At 42.0% G+C, this 22312-nt stretch overlaps 3 protein-coding genes across 4 annotated transcripts in view; all 3 read left to right on the plus strand.

The window, feature by feature from the left end:
- Window positions 1–225: 225 nt before the first annotated feature.
- LOC134180753 (uncharacterized) lies at window positions 226–10029 on the plus strand. Its single transcript, XM_062647938.1, has 5 exons — window positions 226–422; window positions 9141–9274; window positions 9334–9474; window positions 9537–9903; window positions 9959–10029. Exons 2-5 carry the CDS (start codon window positions 9176–9178, stop codon window positions 10027–10029), a joined length of 678 nt encoding a protein of 225 aa, XP_062503922.1. The 5' UTR covers window positions 226–422; window positions 9141–9175.
- Window positions 10025–20304, plus strand: LOC134181368 (uncharacterized). Of its 2 annotated transcripts, none has more exons than XM_062648634.1 (10): window positions 10025–10815; window positions 10881–11009; window positions 17958–18080; window positions 18525–18650; window positions 18717–18842; window positions 19144–19456; window positions 19544–19669; window positions 19751–19873; window positions 19949–20074; window positions 20138–20304. In XM_062648634.1, the coding sequence occupies exons 1-6, from the start codon at window positions 10038–10040 to the stop codon at window positions 19374–19376; spliced, it is 1515 nt and encodes a 504-aa protein (XP_062504618.1). In that variant the 5' UTR covers window positions 10025–10037; the 3' UTR covers window positions 19377–19456; window positions 19544–19669; window positions 19751–19873; window positions 19949–20074; window positions 20138–20304. The 2 variants fall into 2 exon arrangements, with proteins under 2 accessions (XP_062504618.1, XP_062504619.1); XM_062648635.1 differs by having other exon boundaries at window positions 19786–19873.
- A 1708-nt stretch (window positions 20305–22012) lies between these two features.
- Window positions 22013–22312, plus strand: part of LOC134181324 (zinc finger MYM-type protein 1-like) — a 1689-nt gene continuing 1389 nt past the window's right edge. The window contains exon 1 of the mRNA XM_062648579.1: window positions 22013–22312. This exon is cut by the window's right edge and continues 1389 nt beyond it. Within this exon, the coding sequence (XP_062504563.1) occupies window positions 22057–22312 (256 nt within the window). The 5' untranslated portion in view covers window positions 22013–22056.

Raw genomic sequence — 22312 nt, forward strand, 5'->3', positions numbered from 1 at the left:
ATAATATTGTAGCTCTTGTTGATTCCATGCTTTCCGTTCCACACAAGCACACGAACCTGAACGCTGAATTGAGTACTTTTAAAAAACGGGTGGCCAACAAAAATGTGAAAGCAGTGGACATGGAAGCTTACTACTTTATGAAACAAGCCATTGACAGTTTTAAAAGAAACGAAGTACCAGGCAGAGCAGTTGTCATGAAAGGCATCTGTGACTATGGCTCTAATGCAAGCAAAGGAAGATATTTTCATGTGTGTGCTTCTAGCACACCTGTTGCCTTTCTAAGGCACTTTATGACTATTAAACAACATCTCTTTGGTAATTACATTTTCTTTACATTCTAATTGGTTATCAAACACGTTAATGTTGACTGTAATTAGTTAATGAAGAATCTCAAACGACTGAAATTGGACAACCAAAACGAGGTCATGTAAGGTGTTTATGTATGGTACGTATAGTGTAAACTGTTGATCACATCTGACCTATAATTTCTGGCACTTCGTCTAAAGATTCAGATCTGTCCCTGCCTAGTTAATTGGTGATAAAGTCAATTTAAAGCTGTTGTTAAAGTATCAGTCATTTAGAATATTATTATATTGGTGTGCAGTCTTATGCGTTCTTTCTAATTTAAATATATGTTTTGATTCAGTAATTGATTAATTGGAATAATTGAAGTCGATTCGACTTTGTAGCATTAACCGAGAAATCACTTAAGCGGTTTGAAGTGATTCAAAAATTATGAATAATTAGAAACTGTGTTTTATATTTGTTGAAGTTGAAACATTAATTATTATTGAAAATTTTGATTGTCATAATTTTAATGGGAATGCAATCCGTATGCTGTATGCTACAATTTTTTTGAAATAGGATTAGCAGGTCAGACAGAATTTTGTTCTAACGCATCTGAGCGTCATTCTGATTACTTGTTATAATATGTTATAATATGGGCACTTCGAGGACATCGTTCTTACTCCCCGAGGATTATGCCAACTGCTGCCACGCAATTCTATACGAGCTTCCACAACGCCATGTTGTTCTGGTCACGTGTGTACATTATAGCTAGCCCACATGTACTTATATACCTATTATTAGCTTGTGAAAACTGCCGTTTGAGACCTTATAATTAGCTGCCATTGCACTTCCACAGTGTGCTTACGGTTGCATGAACGTTGAAATGTACGACTATGTTGAACGGGGTGCTCTCTGTGAGCGTGTACTGTATGCTTCGACTGTAGAGATGCGTGGGAGTTGTTTATTGATGCAATCAATGTGGTTCCGTAAATCCGGGAGCCGCTATGTAGGTAATCAAGTGTAAAGATGGGAGTTACTTATTGATGCAATCAATGTTGTTCCGATACCGCACTCTCTGATGCGACAATTTCTAAATGGCCGCTCATACAAAAGTATCCAAACACGTGCTATCCAAATTTCTTAAAAAATAGATCAAGACATTTTGAGAAAAATGATGTGTATGTAAGGATGGGTGTGTACTTAATCATGCTTATCTCTTACATCACAATCTTTTACCTAAATTGATTGATTAGAACGCAACAGTCTTGTGTGACCCTTACGGTACTGGACTTTGCTTTAGGAGATGAGCAGAATTAAGTATATATCCATCCCTACATACCTATCATTTTCTCTAAATGTCTTCTTATTTTCAGTAGCCATTTTGTAAATAATTAGAAGCAGTCTAGTCTAATCAACTTTGCAACCAAGGGTCTTCAACGCAGTCGCTGAGTTAAACGCACGTGAATCACACGAGGAGAAGCAGCTTTTGCCGGAATTTCTCTGGCGTGAGAAGAGTGTGGTCGCTTTCGAGAACGTTTTAGTGACGTGAGAACCCTGGATCTAGATTCGTGGCTTGGATAAGGTTAATTCGATTAGCCAAGCCTCTTTGTATGAATGTTGAGTTGCTACACGCGGCATCGCTTTACGCATTTGCTTGTTTTGCGCGAAGTACGTAGTTGACATCGTTCGCTTCTAGTACGTATATAGACAGCTCAGCCATGTAATATTCTGCAGTGTTACGACTCCTTTCCAGCATTAAGTTTCGACAATAGTACACCGCCGATTATAGGACTACTAATCTAGATCTACAACGCGGTAGTTTGAAAAACTAACTCATTTATTTTTAGTGTATTTAGAACTCAGTGTCCGTGCGTTGAAACAAGTTGTACAACACATGCAACTACGAGTCAACTCTACATTTCCCGAACATGGTACGTCCACTGCAATGCTGTTTTCCCACGCCTAGCTGTTTTTAGTTTACCGTGAGGAGAGCCAATATCGCACAAAAGAGCTGCTTGCTAAGTCGAAAGTACCGTCACACGCTAATTAATTTTAGATAGACTGCGTTAGCAATACTCACGCCAATCTGATGATGACGTCGACTACTTTCTCGTCTGGAGATGTCACCAAACAATATGCCACTGCTTTGATGAACCGTTGAGTCAAACAGGGCCTGCAGGTCTCAAGCCATTTCCCCCATAGACTTTAGCTGTAAGGGTAGACGCACAAGAGTGCTGAACACTGCTACGTCGGTTTCAATTCGCGCAAACCTGTACGTGAGTTCAGTAGAAAGAAATGTTACCGGAGAGTGTAGGTTCATCGGATCAGTCCCATGTACACCATTCCTGGGCTCATTATTCGAAAGCACTTTGTCCATCAACAGCTTCACTGGCTTTCGTGTTCAAGCGCTGGCCGCGATATATGAAACGCAATTACTTCGTCATAATGACGTTCTTGAAAGCGACCAGGCTCTTCTCGCGCTTGAACAATATCGGCGAAAGCTCCACCTCTTCATGTGATTCGCGTGCGTTTAGCTCAGTGACTGCGAGGACTAGCCTGGCTTGCGATGCTACGGTCTAACTTCGTTGGCTGCTCGTATCTCATTAATGGGATATCAAATCATCTGCTCGTTATTGAAACCAGCTTTTTTGTGCGATGATGATAGCAACGGTATTACATACGCGTTTCCTATAACAGCGGTAAGGTATCAGCGTAGAAACGATTTGTAATCTTTTTATCGACCAACCAGGGTTAGCAAAGGGCACATGACATGACACATCTAATAAAAACTCTTCCTACCTTCTCACGTTGGTTCTATAGGTAAGTATCAGTTGCACTGTGGTAAGTGTGCAGAATCACAAAACCTAGTGATTTTTACACACTGAACGAATTGCTTAACTGGAATTAGGGTCAACGTGTAGCTCTTAGAGTGGACATTGTTTTCAGTCTTTGTATTAAACAAAAATTCCCCCAAAACATACACCATAGGCCGGTGTAGTAAACACTTCTTCCACGGGAGCCATGCCTCCCAATCGTCAGTTTATGGTCACTATAATAAAATAGGTCTTCGTGAAAACAAGCTACAAGTGGACAAACACGAGGAGCTCGATTAGACGACAGCACAAAAGCTATATTTGCGCGAAAACGTTCTGGGTACACGAGGCTAGACTTGTCGTGCATTGTCTTCTGACCCTTTCACCCTGACACCGTTCCTACGCAGCTCTACGCTAAATTGCTATAGCATAGTAAAATTTCTTTGCTGTTATCTCTCTTAGCATTATACTTAAAACTGGTAATAAATAATTTCAAAATTCAATGTTATTAATATTTAATCAAACAGCATTAAATTATCATATCTTAGAGACTTGAACGTAATCAGATAGTTAGTCATTTCGCATCTCAATGCACTGAAAGATAATTCATAAAAGGCGTTCCTGTCTTGGGGCTACAGTTTTCGAGATATCAAACTTTTCTGAACTGACCGTTTATAACCAGTAGCATCTAAGAACTGCAGAGACCACTGATCAATATCAAGTGGACTTTACCCGTCTGAAGCCTGTCATTCTTTCTCCAGTCGGTAATGATATTTCTCAAACGAACGAGTTTTCTTGTACAGAGAGTATAGTAATGCCTTTATAACTTCCTATTTCATCATAGTAATAGAATATGTAGAAGAAAGGAGATGAGGGGTTGTACAAAAAGCGTAACGTGAAACCATGATGGTTTGAAGAGAAAACCAAAACAAATGCTACTTCAGAGCTCTGTGTATACTGCTTTTATTCATGTCAGCGACAATAATTTGCTGAATATTGGACTCTTGATGCTATGCATCCGCTTCCTTGAGACTTTACAGTCGCTACTGTGATCTTTTTACACAAATAGTGTGGATTCCAAAGCAATTACAAACGTATTTTACTTTTGCATTAAAACAACTTCTTTTGACTGTATTGTCATGTGAAACAATCTTCCAGGATGTGACCAATAGTAAAAGAGGCTTGAGATAGACTGCTGTCTTCTGTAAATCTCTACATTTCGGGGATAATGTGAATGATCTGAGAGATGCCTCTTCTCGATACACCATATTCAGAAAGCGGACAACCTATGAAATTCGTTGAAATCTTGATGAAACTGACCCCGGGGAAATCCTGTTGGTCATTAGAGTGCTGAAAACTTCAGTCGGATAGTTTACTATGTGGATCGATCTTTTACATTGTCTAGATTTAGAAGTTCTTGTAAGTGCAATGTCTCTGGAAGTAGAAAATGCGAGCGATCATTGACTTTGACCACTGAAGTATTAATAGGAGTGTAACAGACAATACAGTATGTACAATACAACCACGAAGTCGTCTGAACACTCTATCAACTCTAATGGCTACGCATGCATGCATATCTCTACATCATTTTGCTACACTGTCTTTCTGGAAGCAGTACTTGTCTCGATATTACTTATACAATTTAGGTCATTGTCTTTTGCCCAGAATGGTAGACGGCGTGTTCGAGAAATCTCTGCCTGTTTTCTTGTTGACTCCACTGAAGGTCTGCAGTCATTGTTCGGTGTCAGCGGTCCGTGAGTCGTTGCGGCAAGAATTTTTGTGTTACTCGACGTCTGTCTGTTGGTAACCTGTGTCTCCGTAGTCTCCTTCGCTAATTTCGAAGGGTGTATGAAAGGAGGGGCCATCTCTTGTGGTCTGTTTTGGGTCGGCTGTGTTGAGGTTTATTTCTCTTTCTTTCCTCGTTGGACGGTCACCAATCCCTGGGGTCGTCAGTGTAGAGCTCCATCGTTGCATCGGTACTACGTGCCCTGTCAATAATATAGTCTGCAGCCGATTCATTCGTCTGTCGTTCATCTGTGGTGTCACACTCCCACTTGTTGCTGGGCGAAAACTCTGTTGGTGCGTTGTTTGTGTCTTTCGTGGCTTGCGGTTAACATAACTTTAAACGGTCAAAATGAACGACCTGCCCGTTTCTTCCGCTTTCCGACTGGATCCTATATATCACATCAGACAAAACCTTGACTACCGCGTATGGCCTTTACCACGGTTTATGTAGCTTGGACTTTTGTCCCTGCTTGACATGTCGCACGTGTAACCACGCTTTGTCTTCAACTCTGTACTTGGACCCATACACCCGCTTGTCATTGTGATAATTCTGTCTTCGTTGCTGGGATGCCGTCATCTGTCTTACTGTCTGGTATGCTGCCTGGAGGTTCGCCCGTAGCTCTGAGGCATACTCGGAGCAGGAGCACAAAATGTCAGGAGGACATCCAAACCTGAGGTCGACTGGGAGTATGATCTCCTTGCCTGTTAGTAAAAACTGAGGTGTGTATTCTGTTGGTTCTTGAACACTCGAACTCTACGAATATTACATGTTGTAAGTGAATATTCCAATCCGCCTTGTCGTTGTGACATAGGTACCCAAAATGGCTTGCAACGTGCGGTTCAACCGTTCGATAAACCCGTTCGACTGAGGGTGGTATGTGGTAGTCCGGTTGTTCTTTGTCTCTAGGAGAGCACACAGTTCTTTGAACTACGCTTTCTCAAAATGCCTACTTTAGGCAGTGCGTATGTATGTCGGCGCGCCAAATCTGCATATGAACTCTTGGAACACTTTTTTGACCACGGTGCTTGCTTTTTGGTGAGGGATTGCAAATGCTTCTATCTACTTCGAAAAGTAATTGTCACTAACCAAAATCTACCGTTTTGGGTTGTCGTTGGTAGCGGTCCCATGATACTGAGTGCCCGTTGCATAGGGTATTCGCAACGATTCTTACAAAGAGGCGTCCTTGGTTTGGTACCCTGTAGTTTCGGTGGGCGCACTGGATAGAATAACGGCACCATTCTTTTACTTCCCGACGTAAGCTTGGCCAGTAGAACCTCTGACGCACTCGTTGTAAAGTTTTCCTCTGCATTAAGTGGCCTGCCCGTAGGATCGTCATAACACAAATGATGTTATTCTTTATGCTCTTCGGCACCACTATTTGTCGACGTACGTTACTATCGTAATTTTTCCATTGTTGATACAAAATTTCATCTCGCACATTTAGCCAGTACCATTGCTCCCAAACGGTACGAAGCTTTGTTGTTAGGCCAGATATTTCTTCCAACTCCGTACGCTTTCCAAGAAAATCCATTCTAGTATCAGTTTAGTTTTGTTACCTGTAGCTTGGCTCTCTTGTATAGTATTCTATAGTCTTGGTCCATCCATCCTTTCGGAAATCTGTTCTTTTCGTACTCTTGTCTACAACGGCACCAACAGCTAGTCACCATGGCAAATGCTGGAGCCGACGGAATGCGAGATAGCGCGTCTTCGTTGCTGTCTTGTTTTTCCGGTCTGTCGTGCAATTCTATATCATATTCTTTCAGAAGCTCTAGGCATCGCGCAACCTGTTCTTTGGGGTTCGTAAGTCAACGAAGTCATTTTGAAGCGTGGTGATTCGTAGGTACTACCACTGGGCGTCCATGCAAAAAAATAGTTGTGAAAGTGCTTCAAGAAATATACTAAGGTGAGCAACTTTTTACTCGTCACGGAATACCGTTTATCGGCTCTAGTTAATGTTCGACTTCCCAACGTTATAACGTGTTCGTCATTCGCACTTTCTTGCGACAAGACGCTGCCAATAGTGGATTCATTGGCGTCTGTATCCAGAATAAGGGGTCGGTCAACTATAAATTAGACCAGGAAAATGACAGACGTGAGCTTCCTCTTGAGCGTTCTAAATGCATTGTCTTCGGTCTCGTCGCATGAAAATTTGATATTCTCTTCTTTAAAGCGTCGTAGTGGCGGCCACAGCTAAGAAAACCCTTTGATAAACTTCCGATAGTAAGTCATTAACTCCATAAATCTACGCGACTCTTCTAAACAAATTAGGGCTGGCCGAGTTTTGAGATACTCTAGTTTTGTCAGATCTTGTCGGATCTTGTTCGATTCCATCTTGACTGATGACGTGACATAAATACGAAACACTGGGTTGTAGTGTATTGCACTTGGAAAACTTAACCTTTCGTCCAGACTTTCGAAACTGTTTGAACACTTCTCTCAGTCGTTATAACTGTTCTTCAAAAGGGTTGCTAAACACAATTGTATCGTTAAGGTATATAAAGAAAACTGACCAATGTAAGGCAGCCAACGTTGACGCCATCAATCTCTGAAAGGTCACGGGAGCGTTGCATTGCCCGAGAGGGATGGCGTTAAATTCATATATGTTTTGTGTCGTAGGGAATGCCTTCTTGTGTCGTTCAGCAGGGTCTGATATTGCTCTGGAACAAGGGTGATATACGACTTAGTTACCAGCACGTCTCCCCACCAAATGAGCGTTCGAGTAGCTGACCATATAGTCAGCGTTCCTGGTTTAAGGAATAGTGTAAGGTATCAGTATCAGGGACAGTCACATGGCAAGCATGCTATAATTATATAATTTTGAGAGCGGGCAATAACTACGGTATGTGTGCAATAACTACGGTATGTGTGCAATAACTACGATATGTGTGCAATAACTAAACAATGCAGGCTCTTGGTCGAATGCGGATATTATTGCACCGTCTACGATAGAGCTCATTGGATAGGTTCCAGGTGTCGGTAACTAAATCCAAAGTAGATAGGTATCATAAGCTTCCGAGTGCATCATCACTTTCGTCAATGCCCAGGAGTGGGTACGCGTCCTTCTGTGTTACCGCATTCATTCGTCTGTAATCGATGCAAAATCGGGTAGATTCATCCCGTTTGCTTACGAGAAGTAACGGTGTAGCCTAGGCGCTGTGAAACTACGAAGTACGGTGGCTTTTGTTTGAATGTTTAGGCGTTCAGGTGTGCGTTGATTGTTTTGGAGGCGATTTATTGTCATCTAGATTAGATAGAGACTTGACAATTTTTGTCTAGATGGTTTTGCCTTGCTGTTCGGAGGCCAACTTTTGAACCTCGTGTGCATTTAGCTCTACCGCTAGAAGACAATTTGTTTTCTTCATGCCGTTGCATTCATATTGTGCTTTTCACTTTGCATGAGCAGAATCATATCCGTTGCTCGTGAGAGTAACAATTTGTTGCATGAAATACGAGTTTCCTCGACTCCTGTCAGCTTTTGTGATACAGAAGGCAAGGCTGATGGTAGCAGGGGTACTTAAACTTTGGAGCTTTGCCATATGCATACCCGTACTCATTCTTCCTTGCATTTCAGTCACTAAACGTTGCACAAGCACTCTGACAAGTTCTACAACGTTGAACAAGTATATTTCCTCTATTATATCTGTAGCTGAACAATTTTTCGTCGGGAAGATAATGTCAAACACCAAAATGGGTCGTTGTCGTGATATCTTACTAAAGCATTGCAAGTAACTCAGCGTGAGCTTTTACATTTGATAACATCTACACAGTCAAGACAACCAATCGTTTCCTCTGATGTATTCCGCTATGGCTTTATCCTAGAACTTTTGGAAGATAGCCTACGTGGTTGTTCCGTGCAATGTACACTTATTTGGCAATCGTATAAATAATCAAACAAATCTTTTACAATTTTTTGTAAAAATGGTGGCAGAATTCGCTAAAGACGACATCCGAATGAACGACTAGAAATACTTCTCTTGTCTGTTGCACTTCATGTTGTTGTTTTAGCCTTTTGAGAAGTACTTGTATCTGGTAAGAAATACAAGCAAATGCAGAGGGAGTTTTTGTCGTCAAAATGTAATTATAACAATACCAAATAAATATATCTACAAATGTTTAGCAGTCGGTAGCTATATATTATGTATTTGCCAGTCATAAAAAGATGAGAATTGAAAATTACAATAACAACCAAATGATAAATAAGAAAATTTATCAAATTTATATTATATTTAATAATTATTTATGTTGTCTTGTAGTGGTGAAGGTATCTCGCAGATTAGATACCCTCAATATGTCTATGTTTTGTGGGCGGAGCAAGGACCTTCAGAAAATTGAGGCAAAGCTATGTTGCGATGAAGAACACAGACATGACTCTTCTCGTAAACTATTGGTATCACCTTGTGTCTCAGTTTGTATCAAATAATTGCATATTGACGCGATTTCTCGTAGTTTGTGTCAGGACCAGGAGGAGTAGGAAAAACTCGTCTCACTGCCAAATTTGCAGAAGAAAAGAAATCTTTCTACCAAGGTGGAGTATATCTTTTTAATGCACAATCAACGTCAGCGTTTCGTCAATCACTAGAAACGAATGTACGTTTAGTATGACAATGTTACTGTAAACATTTATTGCAATCGTTGAAAATGTGATATAGATTGTTGAATCTGAAGTATGTGGGACAAGCTTAAAGTCAGATTTATCATCTCAATACAATTTCTTTGTACACCAGCTGCAGAAGCAAAAAGAAAATGTGTTATTCTTGTACGACAGTTGTGACAAGTTGGAGATTATTGAAAAGCTCTTGCCAAGAGAAGATGAGCAAATTCATGTTATCGTCACAACAAGACAACGTGACGGTCACTACTTCTTAGATCACAGCCCTCACAAAGTGTTGCACCTTGATGTATTAGAAACCGACGATGCTGTCCAAACTCTACTGTCATGGAAAGGATATGGTCAAAACAATGGCGGTCTTGACGACGAGTGCAAAGAAAAATCAAGCGCAAAAGTTTTAGTTGAACGTCCGGAAATCAGTCGCTTGCCTTTGGCTATTCGTCACGCTGGAACGTATCTAAGAGAGACGAAGATCAGTTGTGAGGAATACGGTGACTTGCTTGCTAAACGAAAAGAGAAACTGCAAACAATAGGAAACGATATGAACGAGATTCTTAAATATAACGGTTTGCAGCACATCGCAGACGCACTCGAAGAGGAAGGAATTGCGAATGTGAGAGACTTTCGTAATTTTGACTTACCGCAACTTCAAACGTCATCTTTCATAAAATCTCACGAAATCGAACAGCTCAGCAGAATTAAGGAGAAACTAAATGCAACAACGGCTATGGCGTGGGACTTGGATATTGAAGAAATAATGAAGAATGCAGATGAAACGAGTAGCACGATACTTCAAATGGCATCTCTGCTTGACGGAAAATTGATTGCTAAGGATTTGCTGTTGCGTATGATTTTCGACCAAGATGGCAACGTCTCTGATAATAAAAGATATCTAAATCAGTCCATTTCTCGTTTGTCAAGATTTTGTCTCGTAAACGATGACGGCGGTTTCAGCATGCACGGTTTGGTGCAACAGAGTGTGGTGGAAGCAATGATCAGAAAAGGAACATTCTCTCGTCAACTGCATGCTCTTTGCAATTGTCTCACCAGTTCGTTGCCTCAATCAGTGGGCCAAGTTCGTAGAAGATTGAATGACAAGCAAATGATTGACTTAGCTTCTCACGTTTATGTAGCTTCTTTTCATGTTTTGCGGTCTGGGCAACTGGATGAGGAGGGTTGGTTGCTATTGCGAATATCCTGCTGGATGGCAATACAGTATGAGCATTTAGAAGAAGCGGATCATCTCTGTCAAAGTAGACTGGATTTAGTAAAGAGAGTTTCACGGCAGTGCCACGTGGAAGGCAAAAAGCTCGTTCATTGTGAGCTGTCAAACATTAATCCAAGTTATTGCAATGCGGTTTTAAATATTTTTGTCTATTTGTAGCATTGATAGATATGGGTAAAGTTTATATGCAATTGGCCAATCATCAGGAAGCTGTCAGGATTTTTGAGGAAGCGTTGGACCTGAGTAAGAGATGTGGTACTCAACTAGATCCAAAATTGTGTTTTGAAGGTGAGTATACATGCGTCAAGACCATCTTGTTTAATAAATATAGAGTGTAGACTTATTTACCAACAAAGTCTTATAATATCTATACAATTTTTATCATGTTCTTTAATTACTAAATAATACAAAACATTACTTAATTTTTGTTAAAAATTTATCTATGAAATTGGTTGGTTTACCGCCTTCATTCGGGCATGAATACTATGACAATGTTGCAATCACATTATCGTAGGTTTCAGAAACTATTTTAAACTAGACAGTTAACACTGTTTCTCTTTATTAAAACATTTCTCAAAAAATAAATTTATATTCAATGAAACATTCGGTTTCCCATTTTATAATCGTTTATCGCTTACCCAGACCTGAACCTCGTCATCATCAATTCAACGGAGAAACGGTCTAGTGAAGTTTCTTTCATATTGTCATGTCGCCTTATTGCCAAATAATGGTGAACGAAAGACCCTATAAATTTTATAAAGATTGTAGCACTCTTGCCTACACATTTGTGTTGGAGAGTATGTATATAGTTATTTACTGATTAATTACGTTGCGTTGTCGTAATTGATCAATCTGAATTGCGTTAGCATATGTTGCTATACGTAATTTGGGTTTTTTACCAGTATTTGACTGAACCGGCGTTTGGTTTGAGTGAACTATTCCGATGGGTTATATAGTAGTCAGTCTGAGAAGTATAGAGTTTGAGTGCGGGTGGTAATAGAAGTCGTCGTGTTTTGTGCACTCATTCTGGTGTCGATCGCTCGTAGACTCTCGCAGTACCTACATTGCCGGTAATCGTCGTCCAGCTCGTGACAATTGGGGGCCTGTTGGAGGGCAATGTCGCAAGAGGAGCTGAACAAGGAAGAGTGAAGAACGCAAGTAGGTAGGAGAAGGGAGTGTTACTGTGTGAGGGCATAGCTGGTAAAGAAACGACGGACGAAACCGCGATAGCTATAGATTGTCAGTGTAAGAGTTATAACGAGACTGACATGGACCGGTTGCTTGAGGTCGGTCAGAAAATGGGGATAGAGAGGAAGGGGCTACAGTCCTTCGTATCGGAGCAACTTGTCGTAGAGCGCAATTAAAGTCAACGAGTACGTGATTCAAGGGGGCACAGATGGAAGCCGAGGAGGCGTCGACGTCTCGAAAGCGTAAGTTTAAGAGAGTGCTGATGGGAGCCGAGGAGGCATTGTGAGAACATGAATATGAGCGAGAACGCGAACGAGAGGAAAAGCGAATTAAACATACGTATGAACTTGAAAAGGTTAGAGATAGATGCCTGCGGCGTAGCAGCACGTGTCACCGGCACCCATGATGCGAGATCAAAGATGCCGAAGTTCCCTCCGTTTTCTGATTGACACGACGAGTTAGAAAGTTACCTCCAGCGTTTTGAGCGAGTCGGCAGGAGTAGTCTTGGAAAGAAGACGAATCGGCCACGTACATTAGCGTCTTGTTGACGGGAAAACATTGGATACCTATTCCCGACATTTAGATTATGACCCGGGAAGCTACGCGCGACTGAAGAGCGCCTTGTTGAAGCGTTATAATCTTATTGAGGAGGGTTACAGAACAAAGTTTCGTAGAGTCAGGCTAGAGCAGATTGAAACACCGCTATAATTTGTCGTTCGTCTGCTGTGCTATTTAGACAAATGGATGACTCTGTCGGGCAAGGACAAGGCCGCCCTCGAAGCCATGCTGAACCTGTTCGTAACGGAGCAATTCCTAAATTCTTCCTCGCGCGATTTGTCGGCATATTAGCGTGAGAAGCCGCTGAGGACGATGGATGGATTTGCTGACGCATTGAAGAGATTTCTGACAGCCTTAAATTAACAACATATAATGAACAGCAGCAGCCACAGCAGAACGCCGCCAAGACGTCTAGTTAAAAGGAATTTACCGTTGTGAAACCAAGGGAAACGAGAGCGGTTCGGTTCAGGGACTCGCAATGCTTTTTGTGTAACAGGTTTGGCGATAGAGCCATCAAGTGTAGAGAGAGAAGCAGACGACGTTGTTTCAAGTGCGGGAAGATAGGTCACGAAGCCCAGACTGTCGAAACACGATTCGTGCTGGGAAAGGCTATGTCAGGTCAAACGCTGCTTTAAAGGAAGTGGATTTCGGAGAACTTCCGAGTGATGTTCGGAGTCCCAAAGAGATTAGCGTAGGATGCATGGCAAACCCCGAACACAAGGAGATAGGTATATGGATGGTCGAGTTTGATGAGTCTTTTGATGTCGGATACCTAGTCTCATATGACGGAAGGAAGGTTCCTATCGTGAGTAATGCTGCCATTTCGCTATGGCCGAGGAATCATCGCAAAATGCCTGTTTTTAGAGGGAAGATTGGTACCAAGTCTGTGGACGTGCCGGATGTAGTGGTGTCATAGTGAAACAGCAACATGTTAGAGATGATCAGTACACGGGTAGGGTTTGACTGATGCCGATTGTTGACAACAGCGTTCTACGTGTGGTTAACGCGAATGTACAGATTGACTCGCCGTATTTGTCCGGACAAGTCCAAGCTCTCTGTCGTAAAGACGCGGTAGATGATGTCATAGGGGGAAACGTCTCCGGTGCGAGACCGGCCGATGACCCTAATCTGCAGTGGGTGGAGCACAAGCGGCAGTCACTCGAGCGGCAAGAAGATGGGAGGTAGAGGGAGCGCCAGCTCTTTATCAATAGCCGGAGAAGCAATTGATCTGTTAACAGGGACGAAATCATAAAAATGCAAGCAGAGGACGATTCTCTTCGAGGGACCAGGGACATGATCGGCTAAGTAAAGGAAAGGAATCGACGAGAGGTTAAATTCGAGAAAAAGGACGGGATATTGTACAGAATATTCAAAAATTGAAGCGTCAATAGAGGAGAGCCTGTCCGGCAAGTCGTAGTCCCTAAACCTTTGCGGGAAGAAGTAATGCACTTAGCGCTCAACTCTCTCATGGGAAGACATATTGGAATACGAATGACCACGGACCAAGTTCTTACCAACTTCTACTGGCCAGCCGTGTTAGAGGACATGACGAGATACTGCAGGTCGTGCGACGTATGCCAATAAACGTTTCGAAAGAGGACAGTACCCCGAGCTCTTCTACAGTGTATGCCATTGATCGACTCGCCGTTCAAGAGAGTGGCCGTGGATATCGTTGGTCCTGTCCATCCAGCGATCGACGAAGGACACCAATACATTTTGATGCTAGTGGACTTCGAGACACGTTATACGGAAGCAAAAGCCTTGAAGCATATTAGTACAAAAGCAACGGCAGAGGCTCTTGTTAGTCTATATAGTCGTTTCTAAATTTGCGAGGAAATTCTTAGCGACATGGGGAGCCAGTTTGTCTCCGAGGGTATGCAAGAGGTATCGCGTCTTCTTAGCATTTGACAGATGGCAATCAGACCGTATCACCTGATGTGTAACGTGTTGGTCGACAACTTTAACGGTATATTAGAGCGGATGCTAAAGAGACTATGTTTGGAGCAGCCTAAGCAATGGCACCGATACATTGACGCTTTGTTGTTTGCTTATAGAGATGTTTCGCAAGAATGTACGGGCTTTGCCCAATTTTGAGTTTCTGTACGAAAGAGCGGTAAGAGGTCCCATGCACATACTACGCCGCCTTTGGTCCAAGGAGGAAGACGAACCCAGTGTGCAAACGTCATACCAGTACTTGCTAGAGCTGATGGATAGACTGGAAGAAACGCTAATACTTGACAGAGAGGAGCTAAAGAAGTCGCAATCATGGCAGAAACGATACTTCGACCGTACATGCAGACGACGTGAACTCGAAGAAGGCGATAGGGTGCTGCTACTGCGGCCTACGGATAGAAACAAGCTTGTCATGCATTGGAAAGGGCCTTATGTAGTCGAAAGAAGAGTGGGACCGGTGGACTATGGCGTCAATATCATGGGCAAATCGAAGGTCTTTGATGTCAACTTGCTGAAGCGATACTACTCTCGAATCAGTGAAGCGGATCAAAAACGTGACAGCTCGGAGGAAAGAGGGGCGGTGCTGGAATTGGAGAACTCGGCCATAATATCAGCTGACTGTGGAGGAGGCCAAGACGACGCGGCAGATGACGACAAACTGTTTGACTTGAGCCCGTGTTGGGAATGAGAGACTATCAATGATGTGAAATTGGGCGAGGAGCTAAACTTCGAAAAACGCGCACAAGCGCAACGTCTTTTGAGGAATTCCTTACTGTATTCACCGATGTGCATGGCGAGACGGATTTGATAAAACACCGTGTTAAATTGACTTCGGACGAACCAATTTGGTCACGGCCCTACCCAGTCCCGTACTACGTGAGGGAAACTCTGCGAGGGGCTAAGCGACATGCTCAAAGTGAATATCATCCAAGAGTCAAGATGCCCGTATTCGTCTCCAATAGTCATCGCGAAAATACGGGACGACACGAATAAGTTGTGCGTTGATTTCAGAAAGCCCAACAAGATAACAGAAGTTGATCTAGAACAAACAAATACAGTTGCAGAGTCAATCCAGAACCTTAGCACCGACAAGTGGTTTTTAAATATCGATCTGACCAAATGATGCTTGCCCGAGCCTCTCGCCGAAGATGTTCACAAGACAACATCCTCTTCCCCGATGGATAGTACAAACATTTGAAAATGCCATTTAAGATAGTAAACTCCGGAGCGACCATGATGAGATCAATGAGGATTCTGCTTGAAGGCATAGAGAGCGTCGAGCACGTCGTCGCCGACATCCTAATCCATAATGTTTTTGGGGAGGGCAATTGGGGACGTTTCAAGAACTACTTCGAAGGATGTCTGCTGCTAATCTGACGTCTCGTACTTCAAAGACCGTAATCGGCGTTCACGTAATCGACTTTGTGGGCTACAGAGTCAGGCACGGTGTTACCAGTCCGCTAGAAGAGACTCTGCGAAAGATTCGAGATGCCCAAAGACCTAGAACCAAAAAAGAGATCCGTTTGTTTTTGGGCTCACGGGTTTCTACCCGCATTACGTTGCAAATTACTCGGCTATACCGGCACCACTGACTGATCTGACAAGAAAGGGGAAAACAAACAAGGTGGAGTGAGGCGACGCCCAGGAAAGGTCATACAAAACGCTGAAAGGAGCTATCACGTCGTGACTGATACTGAACTTGCCGGACCACACTAGACATTTTGTTTTGAGGACTGATGCATCCGAAACTGGGATCGGCGTCATTCTCATGCAGTGATTCGGCGACCGATTTTTCCCCGTGACCTATATAAACAAGAAGTTGTCCGACAGAGAGAAGAGGTCTTCGACTATAGAGAGGGAAGGCCAGGCTCTGCTTTGGAGCGTAAGAAAGTTAAGAATTTTTCTATATGGCCTGCAGTTTGTGTTGCAAACGGACCGTCGACCTCGTTCGTCAATCAAACCAAGTATGAGAACGATCGGATCATGCGCTGGGCTTTGCTCCTGCAGGGTTTAATTTTCGGATCTACGCGATCAAGGGCAAGAACAACGGAGCCGACTATCCCAGGAAGAGTGACCTAATGGAAATCAAGAACGATGAAGATAGAAGTACCCCAGTGCTTCTCTTAAAGTGGGACGTATGCAGCGTTCTTGCCTACGCATTTGTGTGGGAGATTATGTATATCGTTAATTACTGATTAATTATGTTGCGTTGCCATAATTGGTAAATCTGAGTTCCGTTACCATTTGTGGCCATACCTAATTTGCATTTTTCCGGTATTTGACTGAACCGGCGTTTGGTTTCAGTCTACTAGTCCGGTGGGTTACAAACTAATCAGTCGGTGAAGGAGAGAGTTTGAGTACGGGTGATAATAGAAGTCGTCGTGTTTTGTTTACTCGTTCCGGTGTCGACCGCTTGTGTCTTCTCGCTGTATCTATATCGTCGCTACTCGTCGTCCAGCTCGTGACAAAGATACGCTTCTCGCGCATATTGGTTACTGCCGAATGTATACACGATATAAATATCGGTGCTATCTTCGACTGACTATCTAGGCAAGCCATGAAGAAACATTTCATGGACATACCGTTGAGATGAGTTCTTTTCGCGAACTGTCGTCGAAATAGTGCCTATGCGCACCCCTGCAGTCACTGATTTTCACTTACCAATGCCGGTGGTGACGAGCACTTATCCACTTGTTCTGCTATTAAGTAGGCTAATCAGTAAGAAGCTAGACGCATCGCTGTCGTGCGATTTTTCAAACATAAAGTGATCTGCATGTTTCTTGCAATTTTCTCTTTGTTTGGGCTGAGCTATTTGTTGTGGGAGTTGTCGGTGATCTCTCCAGCTCTGCCTGTTGCAAAGGTGATGTCAGGTTTATTGGAATGTCAATTTTATATGTACAATACTTTTTAAAATCTGATTGTTTCCATTACTCAGGTCACTGTCAGTTTTATGTTTGACGTGTTTCCAGTGAGAAACCAGACAAGCAAAGCAATAGTAGATAGAAGCTCGCTTTGCTGTAAGACACTTGCAGAGTCCCAGTACGTCGCCGGGCGCCCCAGCGTCTAGGTTCACACTGGACTATCCTACCAACAGGTCTCACACGTTCGTACTCGTCACCACAGGCTTCGGTAAGTGAAACTCAATAACTGCAAAGGGCGGGCGGGCGCACACACCAGTTTGATGACAGTTCGCGACAAGAACTCACCTCAACGGTAGGGACATGAAATGATCTTTCTTAGCTTGCTTATAGTCGTAATAGCAATGACGATTTCATTCAGTAAACACCCAGCAGCAACCACTATGCGCGAGAAGTGGTAATATTATCTTTTCTCTTTATATCATTTTGTGGGTCTTTATTTCGCCAGAATTCTGTCGTCCGGCAACATTGCAAGATGAAAGGAACTATACCAGACCGTTTAGGAGTCTCAATGTTGATGTATTTAGATGTGGTTATTCGAGAACATAACAGTTTATTATTTTTTAATATTTTACCTATTTGTAAGACATTTATTATGACTAATATTATGATTTTATAGCTCAGTTACAATTGGCTTCTTGCCACCGCTCGTTACGACGTTACGAACTATCTGAGCAGCTCTATCTGCAACTTCTCATCGTTGCTGAAGATGAAGTATTACCACAGTCATACATCTCTTCGGGTACAGTTTCTCTCGAGTAGTAAAAGTGTTTAATGACATAATGCTTGACAATTGCTAGCCACTGTGCCGCTACATCATGTTTGAATACATTTGCAGTTATTCTAGACCAACTGCAGACGTATACGATGTATAATAAATGAAGAATTCAAGTGCCGACGTGTATCGCAATTTCGTTTCTTTACGTAATTATTACAACATGAAATGTTGGAGTTGTAATTGAAAGGCCTTTAGCACAAATGTAATACTACAGTGAAATGTGCTTGTTTATACTGTATTGGTTAATGTGTTTCTTTGTGCATACACAATTACAAATAAGCAAAATGTATGTCAATGTTTTTATAGAGATAGACTATCTAATTGAGTAATAAGAATGTAAAACTAACTTATATTTTGTGTAAGTTTTTATATATTTGTTTGGTTGCTTAATGTATTTGCATTGTTTAGTTCTCAACGATCTTGCATCAACATACAATGAATGGGGAAAGATGTCTGCTGCAATAGAGAACTTTGAAAAGAGTTTAACTTTGCAAAGAAATCAATCAGATGTCAACGAGTTGTCGATATCCACTAGTACGTATAGTTATATGAGACTTTGATTTTGTTGCTGTCGTTCGAGTTAATTCATTTGTTCTCCAGCTATCACAAATCTTGCATCCTGTTATCAAACGAGTGGACAACTAGACCGAGCTCTCATGTTGTATGAAGAAGCGTTCACAATCATAACAAAAGTCTTACCGTCTTTTCATCCGTCATTAGCTTTGGGTAGGTTTTAATATTTCATAATGTATTTTTAAAGAAATACGTCTAATTAGAAGGAAGTTATGGGTTTTGTATTTTCAGATGAAATACATTCGTTTACTCTACCATTAATTCTGTTATTCTATTTATACAAACGTTTTATTATTTGATTTGATTTATTGATTTCTTTGTGCTATTTCATTTATAAAACTGTCTTATCAGTTATGTAAAAATAAACAATTCTATGCAAAATATACAAATGATTTACGTCGAGTCTGTCTTTTTCCGTTAAAAATGACTTTTAATTTGTGTGTTTCCATTGCAGTAATGAGACATCTTTCTTCCTGTTACCTTCATCAAGGACGAATGGATCGTGCGATGCCGTTGGCCATGAATGCTTTAGATGTAGCGTCATCATCGCTGCCCAGCAAACATCCCGAATTGGGATGGTGTACAGACGAGAAACAGATTCTCTATTGTTACAATAAATTGCTGAATTCCATCATGTATAGATTTGAAGGAAGCTGCTTCATGTCATCACCATTCAGGATCGTTTGATGAAGCTCTTCGATTGTATAAAAGAGCGGCAGATATTTTCAGTCATCAACTGCCTACAGAAGCCACCTCACCATCTATCGGTATGTTTGACTTATTTCTCTGCGGGTATTTGTTATGGATGAAGGAAATGAGGAGAGATAACCTCATAGTGTCGTTGTTTGCTTTAGTAAATCATAACGTCGCTTTGGTGTATAATGAAATTGGACAAAATGACAAAGCGGTGGAACTCATGACAGAAAGTATAAAAATCAAGAAACAAAGCCTACCTGAAAACCATCCGGAAATTGCTCAATGTTAGTATTTGTTACTGTTGGTGTAAACCAAATATTGTTCTGTTTGTAGTCGTTATAACGTGATGATGTGTATTTGTGTAGCTGTGGTAACGCTTGGCGGCTTTCTGTTTTACAAGAATGATTTCGATGAGGCCGTTGTTCATCTTGAGTCAGGTCTGTCTATTCTACGGGAAGAACTACCGAGTAGTCCGTTTATAGCCAATGGTACGAATGTCTTGCATTGGTGTTGCTACTTGTATTTGTGTCTCAATCACACATTCATCATCGTGTTGACTGCAGGTCTGTATTATCTTGCATGCATTGCGATGGAACGAGAGCAATATCTAGATGCACAACGACACGCCACTCAGTGTTTGCACTTGAGCCAAGATATTTATCCACAAGAACGCAACGAAATTATTAGTGGTATTAGAGTTAGTCATTAACATAACATCTTTTCATAGCAACATGTGTGATTGGGTTTTGCAGCACAAGAGTTGGTTCATGAAATCGAACATTATATTACAAGTGGTAGCAAACAAAGAGAAATAACATCAATAATGTAATGGATGCAACCATACAAAACATGATATTTTTGAGTGCATTGTTGTTTAGCAAAATAATTTAATTTAGCTGCGCAGTTAGCTTACCGTTGATGATCAGCATTCAAGCTTGTTGTCTACTTTGTCAATGCGCCATATTCTACGTCCTTGTGTAGTGATTACTTATTAACTTCATTGCTGCTTTCGCTCTATTTCTAACACAGCAACATGTATCACATTGGTTATATTGAATACAATGTAACAAAAACTTATCGATGTGCCTTTGTTGCTCTTAAGCCCTGTCTACACTAAGCCAGAATGGATCGCTATCCGATCGGGATAGCGAGCGTCAACACTTCATTTGGAAAACGCTACAACCTCCGCTTTTTCTGATATCACGTTACTAATGACCGATAGCTACGTGTGGCCTTTTTGCTTGTGGAAACCGTTGAAAGAGGGACGTAATGTAAGCGACAACAAAGATAAGTGAAGATTGCTAGATGTTGCGACAACACACGTAGCGTACGTATACGTAAGGCATACTATTTCAACCGATCGAAACCACCTCGCAATGTGCATTTGAATTATCGTGATAAGATTGCGATCAGATCGCCATCCAGTTGCCAGTGTGGACAGTCGTTAAGAAAAAGCTGTGCAAAGTATAGATTATTGATATTTATGTCATTAGTTTTGAATCAATGCATATTTTTGGAAAATTTTTTCATTAGGGCCTTTCATAACATTTGGTTGTCGTTATGTGGATTCCAAGCGTCAATTGAATTATATGTTACTGAGTGTGACGTTACTATTACTACACATTTGTCCTCTCTCGAAGTTTTCAAATGTACCATATAATTGTAGCTTAATTAGCGACTATGCGCTATAACTCTACTTCGACAGTAGCATTCTGCAGGGGCGTAGACACAATTCTAAAACTGGGGGGGCTTAACCAAGAGGCCTAATTGTGCTTTTGCGCATGCGCCCAGTGCACGTTCATCACCCGACTGCATCCGTATCACAATGTCTCTGATAGCGTGGCTGCGGAAAGCGCAACAACCGGATGGAAGTGTAACTAACTATCCCACTGGCATTGACCATGAAAGCAATGTCTCAGGTGAAGAAGACGCCCAAGAGCACGCCCAAACTAGCAACGTGGCTGGACCAGCCTCTACAAGTTCTGAAAGCGGCCACCACTCTCACCAGCCCGACGCAACTGATGCCTCCGAGACAAGACCGGTTGCTGGCGCCCAGCCTCAGCCCACCTTGATGCCTTGGAGTCCTCACCAACCCTTGCTGTCCTTCCCATATCGCACATTTGCTAAGCAGCAGCGAGCATTCTGTTCTTCTTGGTATAGAAGATACCCGTGGTTGCATTATCAAGAAGCAGATGACAAAGTCTTCTGCTTCTACTGCCAGGTGGCGGAGAAGAAGGACTTAGGCTCAGTTGCTCTGCGCGCTGGAAACTTGGACGATAAATTCGTGAGAACTGGCTTTACAGACTGGAAGAAAGCACTCACTAAATTTGAAAAACATCAGAAATCAGTCTTTCATCGTGATGCTATGGATATGGTGGTTGGCAAGGAACAGAATGTTGGGCAAATGCTAGGGAAAGGTTATGCAGAAGAAATGGTTGAGAATAGGAATATGTTACAGATAATTATTAGTTGCATTCGATACCTTGCTCGGCAAGGTCTCGCCATGCGTGGTCGGTCTAAACCTGAAGGTAGTGTCGCTCTTGAAAGGGATTCCAACTTAATGCAACTTCTCATTATGCGTGCTGAAGACAATCCGAGGCTCTGGAAATGGTTAGACAAATGCCAGGCCAAGTTCACAAGCCCCTGTATACAAAATGAAATTCTCAGTATCATGGCATTAATGATTCTGAGAGATGTTGTTAGGAAGGTATCGGGAAAGTGGTACACTATCATGGTAGATGAAACTACAGATTTGTCCAATACTGAACAAATGGTCTTCTGTCTTCGATACGTAGATGATGATCTGGAAGTCCATGAGGAAGTAATAGGGCTGTATAGCTTAGACTCAACTTCTGCTGACTCTATACTAGCAACAGTTCAAGATATCCTGTTACGCATGAATCTAAGGATTGACCATTGCCGAGGCC

This window comes from Corticium candelabrum, chromosome 6 (genome assembly GCF_963422355.1).
Source record: "Corticium candelabrum chromosome 6, ooCorCand1.1, whole genome shotgun sequence".
NCBI classification, from domain to species: Eukaryota; Metazoa; Porifera; class Homoscleromorpha; order Homosclerophorida; family Plakinidae; genus Corticium; species Corticium candelabrum.

Excerpts from the sequence above, each read along its gene's own strand:
- LOC134181368 (XM_062648634.1), top strand. The coding sequence starts at position 10,038 with ATGAACGAGATTCTTAAATATAACGGTTTGCAGCACATCGCAGACGCA. Across the intron at positions 10,816-10,880 it reads AGGCAAAAAGCTCGTTCATT|CATTGATAGATATGGGTAAA; the intron begins GTGAGCTGTCAA and ends GTCTATTTGTAG. Across the intron at positions 18,843-19,143 it reads TCATCCGTCATTAGCTTTGG|TAATGAGACATCTTTCTTCC; the intron begins GTAGGTTTTAAT and ends TTTCCATTGCAG.
- LOC134180753 (XM_062647938.1), top strand. The coding sequence starts at position 9,176 with ATGTCTATGTTTTGTGGGCGGAGCAAGGACCTTCAGAAAATTGAGGCA. Across the intron at positions 9,475-9,536 it reads GTCAATCACTAGAAACGAAT|ATTGTTGAATCTGAAGTATG; the intron begins GTACGTTTAGTA and ends AATGTGATATAG. Across the intron at positions 9,904-9,958 it reads CGCAAAAGTTTTAGTTGAAC|AGAGACGAAGATCAGTTGTG; the intron begins GTCCGGAAATCA and ends AACGTATCTAAG.